The following is a 13184-nucleotide window of genomic DNA, read 5'->3' as shown; positions in this document are numbered from 1 at the left end:
ATTAGTGGCCCCTGGCAAACTTATTTTTTTACGCCCTCGTAATTGCGGTCGAGTGGCCAAAATTTGTATAAGCACTTCTTTTAATATTATTAACATGGTGAAAAAAAAATTAACTTTTTTATCTGTCCCCATCAGAACGTTTGCTTGTCAGCTGAATTTTTCTCACTGCCCTCTATCTACGGATTTCTAGGTGATTAAAAAAAGAGAGAGAGAGAGAGATTTAGGACTTTTAAGAGTTTATACTGGAGAGGAAGATGCTGAACATCACAGACACAGACTATGTAACGAAGACATAAGGAGACAAACACATCTCAAAGATGCAGCAGAAACGGCCGAAAAGCTGAAGAAAAAATGGGCAGGACACGTGATGCGACTCAACGCGAACTGGTGGACACACAACCTTACGACATGGGACTCAAGGATTGGCAAACACAATGCTGGAAGACAGAAGACAAGGTGGGCGGACGAACTTAGATCAAGATTCGGCCATCTATCGTCAAGAACAGCAAAAGACCGACAATGGAAACTAATCACAAAGTGACTTGCAACCCAAACAGTGACTAGTGAACAGTGGACCCTTCAGTGTTAACCCAGACAGCATCCCAAACTATTACATTGCAAAAGTGACCATCATTCCCGGAGTGGCTAACCAAGAACTGCCTGACAACCCACCCTGCATAGTAAGGAGGCCCTTGCCCTTCACGGGATTTTGTGGCTAATTCTTAATTCTTAAGAGTTTATATAAAATTAACAACTAATAGAAGAAGCAAATAATCACAAAGCCAGTAAGGGGTAATTTTTGCAGCACAATTATTATCCCTCTAGCCATTTACAGGAGTAATTTGTCTAGCATAATGATCACTCTAGTCATTATAGCTAGTATACGAAACTGGATTACACTACTCACTGTATCTTCCGAAGTTCCTCACACTGCTGGGATGGCAATGATCACACACAATGGCCAAAATTTAATGAGAAAAATTCATTTCCCTATGAGGACTCGAACCAATGCTCACTTCGTATGGTTAGTTCAAAGCACGATACCTCTGAGGCTTAAACAAACCATGTGGTTACAGTGTAGGGCCATTATATCACTGATAGTCATGAATTTGGTATTACAGGTGCTCTTACTTCAGAAATTAATTTTAAGAGTGTGATCCCAAATCTCATTCAGTCCGTGTGTGTGTGTGTACAGGGTGTTTCCGGAGTAGTGTTACAAACTTTCAGGGATGATGGCGAAGGGCGCATGTATCAATTTGAGAAAAGGAATCCTGGTCCGGAAATGAGTCGAAAGTTACAAGCAAAAATAGTTGTGTGGAAATGGAATAATTTTATTCCTCTGTACACCGTATTTATGTGTATTTATCTGTACATCTTACACATACTGTATTCATCTGACATTGTTTACATTGTCTACCTACAATATTCCATTCAGTGCGCTGTCTGAGGGGTGGGGACATGAAACTACACTAAAGCAATGCAGATAGCGTAATGTGTAACGGACATGGTCGGTCCTGATATGCATGTCTGTAGACAGCAGTGTATGTGTACAAGTTGCAGTGTCCAGTCGATCAGTCCTAGTGAAGTGGAGCAGTACACAAGAGCGGAATACGCAGAACTAATTTTCGAATACGGATGAGCCAATGGGAACAGCAGACAAGCTCACAGATTGTATCGGGCCAAGTACCCACGTAGGAGACATCCGGCCCATATCACCTTTCCACGACTGTTCCAAAGGTTAAGGGAAGGAGAGCACGTGGTGCCAAATTACAATTCCATTTACACACAACTATTTTTGCTTACAACTTTCGACTCAGTCATTTCCGGACCATGGTTCCTTATCTCAAATTGATACATGTGCCCTTTGCCATCATCCCTGAAAGTTTGTAACACCAGCCCGAAAACACCCTGTATAATTCTTTTCAGACCTCTAGCATTATATATTAAGGTTCTTTCTTCCAAAACAACGTCAATCCTTATTTAAAAGTTTGTGTTATTGTGCATGTCACTTGAAAACTCGCTCAGCCTGTAGACTGATGGATAAAAAACTAGCCCAGTCCTTTCATGAAAATGGACTGAACGCATTTTGGGATCACACTCTTCAATTGAACTCTATTAAACCAGCAGAATTCCAGAAAATAACTAACAGTAACTGGAGGCAATGAAAACTAACCTACCACTGGTAACATCATCATTTACAGCTGATGAGGCACTTGGATTGGAAAATTTTTTTATGGATGAGAGGCCCAAAGCAGTGTCTAAAGGGTTTATTGTACCATACCCTTCTACAATGTTGGGAACGATTTTTTACATCCAAAAGGCTGTGTTTTTGTAGATGACTCCGCTGTGTGGCAGTGCCACCTGAAGATTCAACCATACAAGCTTAAGGTTCTACTACAGTCCCAGTAGAGTGTTCTTCAACCCCCCTCCCCCTCAAAAGCATACACCACCTCAACACTGAGGCCATCTATATGCAAGTCACAAAACTACAGCACGGCACACTGCTTTGGGTGAAAAGAATTTAAATAATGATAATGAATACTGAAACAGAGAGAGACAGTGGAATGATGGTGGGAAACGGTATTATCCCGAGAAAAACACTCACAAAGCGTGGTTATGTCCAACACAAATACGACTTTCGCCATCACTGGGATTCGAACATGGATCACCATACTGTTGAAATCGGTTCAGAAACAGATTAATACCGCTCAGACAAATGTTTCTAATATTAAATACATACTAGCCATATCCACATGCTTCACTGCACTTGCTACAAACAAATATAATTTTTTTCTCAGAATAGCTCAGTAACTTTGGTACAAATGGGATTAAGCATTTTTTTAATAACAACTTATAATCAGCTTCCATTAGAATATAAAGTTTTACGAAATTCACGGTGTTTTTTTTAGAAATGTTTAAGAAGAAACTTTTTTGGCAAGATTATTTATTTTAATTCTCAGTTGGTTTATTTATTTAATAGTGTCAAACTTTTTCTTCTGTCTTCCTAAAACTTCAGTGATACCTTACTGTTCTTATTTTTTTTTCATTCTTTAATTCTTATCATGTTTTATGTTTTTCATATACTGTAGTTTTATGATTTGTTATATTATGTTGTACAACATGTTACGATCTGTTCATGTCTAGCCCCTGAATAAGAATTTTACTCATTCGGGCATACTCAAATTAAAAAAAAAAGAAGTGTTAAATGAATATTTTCCACTTGTCATACAATGCCATCTTAAATAATCACAGTCATTTGTTTTATTTTATTATATTATCAGCCTGATTGAGGCAGCATGGATATAAAGTGAACTGTTATTTTAAAACTCATATATCTCGTTAAATATCAGTCCTATAAAAATTTTGCTTAGAATAAAATTTGTCAGAAACATTTTTTAAAGCAATTTTGTTATGTAATAATTTCCCAAAAAAAAAATAATAATAATAAGAGAGATATTTCGATTTATTTACTTCAGTCCCCCTTATAACCTCCTTTTAAAGATAGCATTTTGAATGCCATAATTTATTTTACATGCCAATTTTGCAAAAATCGATAGATGCAGAAATTTTAGAAAGTGAATTACACATGGATATCGTATGTTTTCTACCTCCGGAATCGATCTATGAAATCAGATTTACTAAAACTTGATTCATACCGTATGTAGAGACTACCAAACTGTCCAGGTTTTTTCAAAACTCGATAGATCCTGTCACTTAGTGTAATTTCTGTAAAATCTTGATTTCTGCATCTATCGACTTTTGCAAAAACACTCCTCAATTTTCGTAGAAATCAATTCAGCTGCTATCATGTGAAAAGGTAACAAACATACAGACATACAAATAAAAATTCCAAAAATACGATTTTCGGTCTCAGGACAGTTCATTATAATGTTAACACTAATTATTTTTCTAAAGCGGAAATTACCAGAAAAATTTAGGTTACAGTTTCATTATTAGTACAGACTTGTACTATGATGAGCATACTATACTGATTTACACTTTTACATTTTTCGCCACTACAAACAGAAATTTGACTGGCTAAGACAGTCACCAGTAGCTAGTGCAGTGGTCTACAACATAGTCTATGTCCCAGACAACCTTGTTCCTGATGTAAAAAGGTGTGGAGAAATTTTGGATTGGCAGAAAGAAATATGCACATACTTGAGATCAAAGGCTGTACATAAGTTTATACAACACTTAGTATATATTGTGTAATTTGTTCCGTGATGAATAAATTCACATATAATAATAACAACAATAATAATAATAATAATAATAATAATAATAATAATAATCATAATGATGATGATGATAATAATGATAATGATAACAATAATAATGATGATTATGATGATGATGATAATAATAATAATAATAATAATAATAATAATAATAATAATAATAATAATAATAATAATGAAAGATCAGAAAAAGAAAAGGAATAATTTCAAGGGAAAAATTGTTCCGGGGCCAGGTATCGATCCCGGGACCTCTGGTTGAACGTACCAGAGGTCCCGGGATCGATACCCGGCCCCGGAACAATTTTTCCCTTGAAATTATTCAAATCTGCTTTACAGGAAGCTTCACCTGAAAGACTAGATTTGCATAAAGAAAAGGAAGATCATACTAACCTTTCTTTTCCCTGAAGTGCTTAGTGCTTAGTCGAGCCCTACATCATCGCCAGCACCAGCTGTTGGGGCACCACCAGTACCACCACTTGGAGGGAAGCCTCCAGGAAAGCCACCAGGGAAACCGCCACCCATACCACCGAAAGCCCCAGGCATTCCACCACCAAACTTGGTGGCCAATTTGGTTATAATAGCACTGATTTTAGGATTGTTCTGATATTTGATTATGTTGGCTGGGTTGGTAGAGATGTCCTGGAATGCCGCCGAAACCTCTGGATCCTGAAAGGAAGAACACATACCATGACCATCGCGATGTAATAACATCCTCAGAATTAATAAGAACACTGCTCTCGTCAAAGCACTTTGAAACAAGTACAAAACATTAAAACAATAATTCTAAATATCAGTTCATAATTCACTACATTTAAATTAACATTTAACTGTAAATTCTGCACAATTTAGAAAGTGGCACAGCCAGAATTTAGTTCTGAGGGTTTTTTTTTTAAATTGACTCCAATATTATATAGGGTAACAAAACTTTAATGTTTCATTACTTATAATTACAGTTTGAGTGAAACAGAATTCTTCATTGGGCTAATTCGTTCATTCATAGTGTCCTGCCAAAGGGCAGGTCTTTTACTGCAAACCCAGCATTCTCCAGTCTTTCCTATTTTCTGCCTTCCTCTTACAAGCAAACATTCTGATGGGGGCAGATAAAAAAGTTAAATTTTTTTCTTCCACCACGTTAATAATGTCAAAAGAAGTGCTTATACAAATTTTGGCCACTCTACCGCAATTACGAGGGCAGTAAAAAAATAAGTTCGCCAGGGGCCGCTAACAGAAAAAAAAACACAATTTCGTTGAACAAATTTATTGGAATGGACACAGCAATTGTTGAGCTATTTTTCAACATATTTTCCATTGGAATTGAGACATTTCTCATATCGTGGGATCGACAGAGAGAGATGCAGATGCAGACAAACGCTGGTTCAGATCTGATGTGGCTTACTTCTATGACACAAAAATTGATCCTATGATATGACAAATGTCTCAATTCCAGTGGGGGATATGTTGACAAATAGCGCCACAAATGCTGTATCTGTTTCAATAAATATTTCTATGCAATTGTGCTTTTTCTATAAACGGCCCCAGGGAAAATCACTTTCTGGACGGCCTCGTAATTGCGGTCATAAATACAAGGTAAGGCAAAGGAATCGGACAGTTTTTGAAGGCCTTTTACTGAGCACATAGGGGTTATGGATATTGATCTACCGTCGTTCGTTAGCATTTTTGATGCCATTTTGTGTGATCATGGAAGTATGGAGCTCGAAGCATCGTGCTTTCGTTATCGGGACATTTTTCAAGAACGGTGATTCAATTGTGAAAACCCTCCAATTTAATGTTGGCTGCCACAGAGCTGTTCCTGCTCGCATATTGAGATGGGTACAAAACTTTCGATTATTAGCATCAACTTGCAAGAAGAAACCACTACGGCACGTTCAAAGTGTACGAACGCCAGATAACACTGAGCGAGTATGAGTGGCTGTTACGAGGAGTCCACACCGATCAGCTAGACGGCAGGCTATAGCACTGCGACTTTCAGAACGTTCTGTGCGCCCAATATTACTTTCAAGTAAAGTTATGATTATTCAGCAATTGAATGAGGGAGACAATGTCCAACGCAGGACATTCGCTGAGAGAATGGTGGAAATTTTGGCTGACGAAGTTATGTTCATGAGTGACGAGGCACATTTCCATTTAAATGGTTATGTTAATAAGCAAAACTTTAGATACTGGGCCCTCGAAAATCCTAACGTACTACACGAGCGTTCGCTCCACTGAGCAAAGGTTACAGTTTGGTGTGCTGTGCCTAGATACTGCGTCATAGGCCCGTATTTATTTATTTATTTTTTTTTTTTTGAGGAGAACGGGAACACTGGGACAGTGAATAGTGAAAGCTATGTCGAAATGCTGAGAACATTTCTTCAAGCAGAACTTCGTAGGCGTCTACGTGGGATTGATAGACAAATTGTATGGTTTCAGCAAGATGGTGCCATGGTTCATACGGCAGAAAATTCAATGACAGTTCTGCGCCACATGTTTTCGGGGCACATGATTTCTCGGCGTGGCGACATTCTCTGGCCTCTCCGCTTGCCTGACCTTACCGTCTGTGACTACTTTCTGAGGGGGTTACCTGAAGTCCAAAATGTACGTAAACAGGCCTCAAACGACTGACGACCTGAAGATTGTCATTGCCCAGGAAATCGTCAACATTGATGGCGAAATGTTGGAAAGAGCGACACGCAACTTCAGGGGAAGAGTTGAAGAGTGCATAAAGAGAGACGGACACCATTTGAAGGACATAATTTTTAAGACAATCTAAATGTATGTCAATAAAATGGCATACATAGCCAGTGTTTTTGGCAGTAATAGATTTGTTCTAATAGACATCACTACTGAGTTATTTCCATTTGAAAATCGCCCGATTCCTCTGCCGCATATTGTATAAACTGAACATATAAAACAAATATTCTATAGATTATCACTTAATTTTTAATTTCAAAGGCATGTTGGGTCCGATAATTATAATTAATATAATTTTAAATATATATGATATGATGATGTGATATGACATTTATTTGTCAATCAACTTTACAATTCACAGTTATGGTGGACCTTCACATTTCTGTTTTTCGATCCACCATCCCTTTAATACATATAACTCTTTTCTATTAATGTATTCTTTGCCGAGAATTTCTTGATTACTTTCTAATGTTCTGTTATGACTGAATTGATATATGTCCTTCCCCCTCTATCCTCTTCTATTCTCTCCCTCCTACCTAGACTGTCTCCCTTCCATTTCTCGCTCACCTATTAAATATTGCATATTCCTTCCTTAATAATTTCTGTTATTTAATTATTTTCTTCTCTACCCTCAAATCCTACCTACTCTTAATCATTGTTTTCCCGCTATTATCTCCTACATTACTTGCTGACTTTTCCGTTTACTCTTATTTACAACACTTACATCACTTTTTTTTCTCTATCCTCTGTTTATTTACATATTTATCTCTTTCTTTTCGCTTCACTCCTAAATTTAAATTTTAAATATATACAGAGTGTTTCAAAAATACGGGGCATAATTTCAGGTATGTATTTCCCACATGTAGACAATCAAAATAGTTCATTACAACATGTGTCCGGAAATGCTTTATTTCCGAGTTATGGCCTTCACAACATTGAAATTCACCGGAACGTTTTTCTTTCCGCAGGTCGTTGTCATTACAGAAGATGTTCAAAATGTCCACCTCCTGCTTGAATACAGACCTCACATCGATGTCTCATTGACCTGCGAACACGATCCCAAACTCCAGGAGTATTGCATATGTCCTCAAAACATGCCACAATTCGATTCCGAAGGGATTCCAAATCAGGCACCGGACACGAATAAATCAATGATTTTAAATGGCCCCACAAGTAGAAATCGAGAGGGTTCAGGTCAGGTGAGCGTGGAGGCCAAGCAATTGGGCCACCTCTACCTATCCATCGATCAGGAAACCTTCGATCCAAGTACCTACACAACAGTGAATGTAACCTTCGCCTCGGAATGAACTGTCAGAGTGCCCTCTTAATGTCTCCTTTGACGGCAACGACCTGCGGAAAGAAAAACATTCCGGTGAATTTCAATGTTGTGAAGGCCATAACTCGGAAATAAAGCATTTCCGGACACATGTTGTAATGAACTATTTTGATTGTCTACATGTGGGAAATACATACCTGAAATTATGCCCCGTATTTTTGAAACACCCTGTATAGATTTATTACCGTCAGAATTACTTATCGATAAGTAATTCTACAGTAATAAATCCATATATACATTTAAAATTAACTTAATTTTTAACTAAAAATCAGGTAAAAGTTGCTATAAACAAATGGTACACCAAATCAGTACATACTTCATGTTAGTGCAGTATGAATCACTTCATTCAGCATCCAGAAATCCATTCGATTCATGCCTATTTTCATGTGCGTGAATTGGCAGCAATGCCTTGGAATGAAAAATAAATTATGAGAACTTACACCTTATGACGACTGAACTGAACTTCGGTGCCAAGTTGGAGTGATTCACACGTTTAAAACGATTATACAGGCGGCATATTGCTCACTTACTCTACTTTTGTTATGAAATTAGGTTACATGATGTCACATAATAAGTTTTCACATGGAATGGCTTAACTATTTAAGAGTGCGAAACTCCAAGACTGCACAGAATTACAAAATAAAATGCCGAAATGCTCTAATATATGTTAAATAATGCCAAGTGCCGCATGCAACATAGTTTCAACGAAATTCTCGCGCAACTTAAAGTATTTCGTCCAACATACACTCACTGTGTCTTAGACTTCGGTATCACAAGTAAAGTGCATTCAAAATGATCTGAAAGTTCTTCAAAATATTAAAAATCACCAAAAAATGCCGAAAATATGTAAAAATGACCTATTAGTTAAAAAACGTCAAAAATCCAAAAAATGCAATATAAGAAATTAATTTTTTACGTTGATATTAACACAGAAAGGATTTCTATATTAAGAGGCATCATTCTAATGTGAAAAATAAGAAGACTTTTCATCAACATCCGCCCCCTAATTATGATTATCAATTTTTTCTTGCAAATATTCGAATGGTAATAAAAAAGAAATGTATATATGACTCGTGACTAGACGGTGCTTTTCTTTATTCAAACTTCGAAAAAATGCACCTCTTTAGCCACTTGTTATACAAATTACTATTTTGAAACTCAAGAAATATGATTTTCTTTAAAATATGGAATCAATATACAGAGTGTTTCCGAAGTGGTGTTACAAACTTTCAGGGATGATGGCGAAGGGCACTTGTAGCAATTTGAGATAAGGAACCCTGGTCCGGAAATGACCGAGTCGAAAGTAACAAGCAAAAATAGTTCTGTGGAAATTAAATAATTTTATTCCTCTGTACACCTTATTTATGTGTATTTATCTGTACATCTTACACATACTGTAGTCATCTGACGTTGTTTACGTTATCTACTTACAGTATTCCATTCAGCGCGCTGTCTGAGGGATGGGGACAGGAAACTACACTAAAGCAATGCAGATAGCGTGATGTGTAACAGACATGTTCGGTCCTGATATGCACGTCTGTAGACAGCAGTGTATGTGTACAAGTTGCAGTGTCCAGTCGATCAGTCCTAGTGAAATGGAGGAGTACACGAGAGCGGAATATGCAGACCTGATTTTCGAATACGGATGAGTCAATGGGAACAGTAGACAAGCTCAGAGATTGTATTGGGGAACAAGTACCCACGTAGGAGACATCCGGCCCATACCATTTTTCCACGAGTGTTCCAAAAATTAAGGGAAGGAGGGCACGTGGTGCCAAATTACAATTCCATTTCCACACAACTATTTTTGCTTATAACTTTCGAATCAGTCATTTCCGGACCAAGGTTCCTTATCTCAAATTGATACATGTGCCCTACCCCATCATTCCTGAAAGTTTGTAACACCACCTTGGAAACACCCTGTATAACTGTGTCCTGTATCAGTTTACTATATCCATACTGTCTGGTGTAAAATAAAAGAGGACGGAAGAAAGTAGCCTAGTGAAAGAGAAAAGAAAAAAAAAACAGAAAGGAAAGGATCTGTCTGTAGCTGGCATTATGGATCAACTCTCAGCTACAGCACTTGCAAATACCTGGAAGGCCAGCATTATCTCTGGATCATTGAGGAACTGATAGAAGTCTCCCATGCCAGGTGCTCCAGTGCCGTCAGAGTCTTGTCCGCTCACGTTCTTGGCCGCCTTTGCGTGTTCTTCTCGTGCCCTGCGAGCCCTCTCCAGCTTCTCCTTCATTTCTTTCTCTGCACGCTTACGTTCATATTTTCGGCGGTGCTCCTCAAGTTTTCGAGCCTGTAAACATTGGAAGAAGACTGCCATAAGACTACAATGCTGCAAATGTAAGTAAGCACGCAGCACCAGATCCACACTCGTCCCGAGTTGCCGTGTAGGTTACCAGCTCATCAATTTGCGAGTCAAAAAATTCAAATATCTTGGAGCAACAGTAACAATATATATAAATGATACTGGGGAGGAAATTAAACGCAGAATAAATATTATTAGGTTGAGGAGCTTTTATCATCCAGTCTTCTGTCAAAAAAGCTGAAAGTTAGAATTTATAAAACAATTATATTACCGGTTCTTCTGTATGGTTATCAAACTTGGACTCTCACTTTGAGAGAGGAAGAGAGGTTAAGAGTGTTTGAGTTTAAATATGGTACTTAAGAAATATATGGGGCTAAACAGCAAACGTTCTGATGGGGGCAGATAAAAACGTTAATTTTTTTTCTTCCACCATGTTAATAATGTCAAAAGAAGTGCTTACACAAATTATGGCCACTCGACCGCAATTACGAGGCCGTCCAGAAAGTGATTTTCCCTGGGGCCGTTTATAGAAAAAAACACAATTGCATAGAAATATTTATTGAAACAGATAAAGCAATTGTTGCTCTATTTTTCAACATATCCCCCACTGGAATTGAGACATTTGTCATACCATAGGATCAATTTTTGTGTCGTAGAAGTCAGCCGCCTCAGATCGGAACCAGCGTTTGACTGCGTCTGCACCTCTCTCTGTCGATCCTATGATATCAGAAATGTCTCAATTCCGATGGAAAAATATGTTGAAAAATAGCTCAACGATTGCTGTGTCCGTTCCAATAAATTTGTCCAATGAAATTCTGTTTTTTTTTTCTGTTAGCGGCCCCTGGCGAACTTATTTTTTTGCGGCCCTCATAATTGCGGTCGAGTGGCCATAATTTGTATAAGCACTTCTTTTGACATTATTAACACTGTGGAAGAAAAAAAATTAACTTTTTTATCTGCCCCCATCAGAACGTTTGCTTGTAAGAGGGATGAAGTTACAGGAGAATGGAGAAAGTTACATAACGCAGAACTGCAGGCATTGTATTCTTCACCTGACACAATTAGGAACATAAAATCCAGACGTTTGAGATGGGCGAATCCAGAATTGCATATAGAGTGTTAATTGGGAGGCCGGAGCGAATAAGACCTTTGGGGAGGTCGAGACGTAGATGGGAGGATAATATTAAAATGGATTTGAGGGAGGTGGGATATGATGGTAGAGACTGGATTAATCTTGCTCAGGATCGGGACCAATGGCGGGCTTATGTGAGGGCGGCAATGAACCTCCGGGTTCCTTAAAAGCCATAAGATATAGCTATACTCGAACACGCTACCTCTTACAGTCAGACAACAGTCTAGGTTGACTGTGTTGTGAGATGGAACTCTTCTACTAGGAAAGGATTGAGCGAATAGGTGTCTTACCTCTCTAATAGAATTTTCTGCATAGTACATTTCATTTGGTGGTACAATAATTCATTATTTTGAAGGTTGGTGCAATCAAATATAATTTTATTCTAGTCGGCAATAATCAGTACAAGCTCTTTTTTACAAGGTCTATTGATTTAACACACATGGCCAATTACGTAAGATACGAGTTTCAATCATTTATACATACGTTAAAAGACGAGTTAAAGCTCGTTGTATCGAGTAGGTCATCTATATTCTGAAATCCACACAGAATGTATTACAAATATAGTACTATTCTATAAAATAAAAATTTAATAAATTTCAGAGAATGCGTGGTACATTTTTTTAAATTGATTATTCAGCGACGCTGTATCAACTACTAGGCTATTTAGCGTCGATGAAATTGGTGATAGATGAGGCCATAGATTTTCTGACATTCGCCTTACGGTTGGGAAAAACTCGGGAAAAAACCCAACTAGATAATCAGCATAAGCGGAAACCGAACCCACGCCCGAGCGCAACTCTGCATCGGCAGACAAGCGCCTCAGCTGACTGAGCTATGCCGGTGGCCAATGAGTGGAACTACACAAAAATTGCAACGATATTAAATAGTTAAGTACAGAATTGAAAATATGTTATGAAATAATGTCGGTACTATGTATGTTGACAAATGAATACAAAAAGAACTTTAAAAAATAGTAGTGATAAAACACAATAATCTAAAAATGTGATTTCGAAGATACAAAGATACACTATTAAACAAAAATTTAAATATCAAAATAAGGAAATAAGCCATACGGAATAAGTAGCAGATCATACAAACAATGATATGGGCATCTTTCAAACTATAATCCACCAAAAATTGCTTTAGTAAAACAAGTGAATGGAACTATAGAGGAACAACTTACAAAACTCCGTTGGTCTGCGCATGCGTCAATCTTAAAGAGTGACACAATATACTATACACCTCCTCCTTTCTAATTGTCAGCCAATAGTAGCGCGTACTGATATACCTGCTTTGGTTTACCTTGTCTCAGTAGCAATAAAACCAAGTCCCTTCAAATGAGGGTGGAGATTATAGGAGGGTTGTAAATTTTCAGAATTCCTTTCAAAGCCTTGTTATTGTACAGGCTACCGGAACTCAGTTTCTTGAAAGACAAACTCAGTGACGGAACTACACCGTACGAAGAG

General features: G+C 37.7%; 1 protein-coding gene across 1 annotated transcript in view; it reads right to left on the bottom strand.

The window, feature by feature from the left end:
• Nucleotides 1-13184, bottom strand: part of LOC138698425 (putative protein FAM10A4) — a 181325-nt gene that overhangs the window by 8802 nt on the left and 159339 nt on the right. Inside the window, exons 5-6 of the mRNA XM_069824316.1 lie at nt 10362-10574; nt 4632-4907 (exon numbers count right to left, since the gene is read on the bottom strand). Coding sequence (XP_069680417.1) covers nt 4659-4907; nt 10362-10574 — 462 coding nt within the window. The 3' untranslated portion in view covers nt 4632-4658. The remainder of the gene's footprint in view (nt 1-4631; nt 4908-10361; nt 10575-13184) is intronic.

Source organism: Periplaneta americana, chromosome 4 (assembly GCF_040183065.1).
Source record: "Periplaneta americana isolate PAMFEO1 chromosome 4, P.americana_PAMFEO1_priV1, whole genome shotgun sequence".
Lineage (NCBI taxonomy): Eukaryota > Metazoa > Arthropoda > Insecta > Blattodea > Blattidae > Periplaneta > Periplaneta americana.
This window is presented reverse-complemented; position numbering and strand designations above follow the sequence as displayed.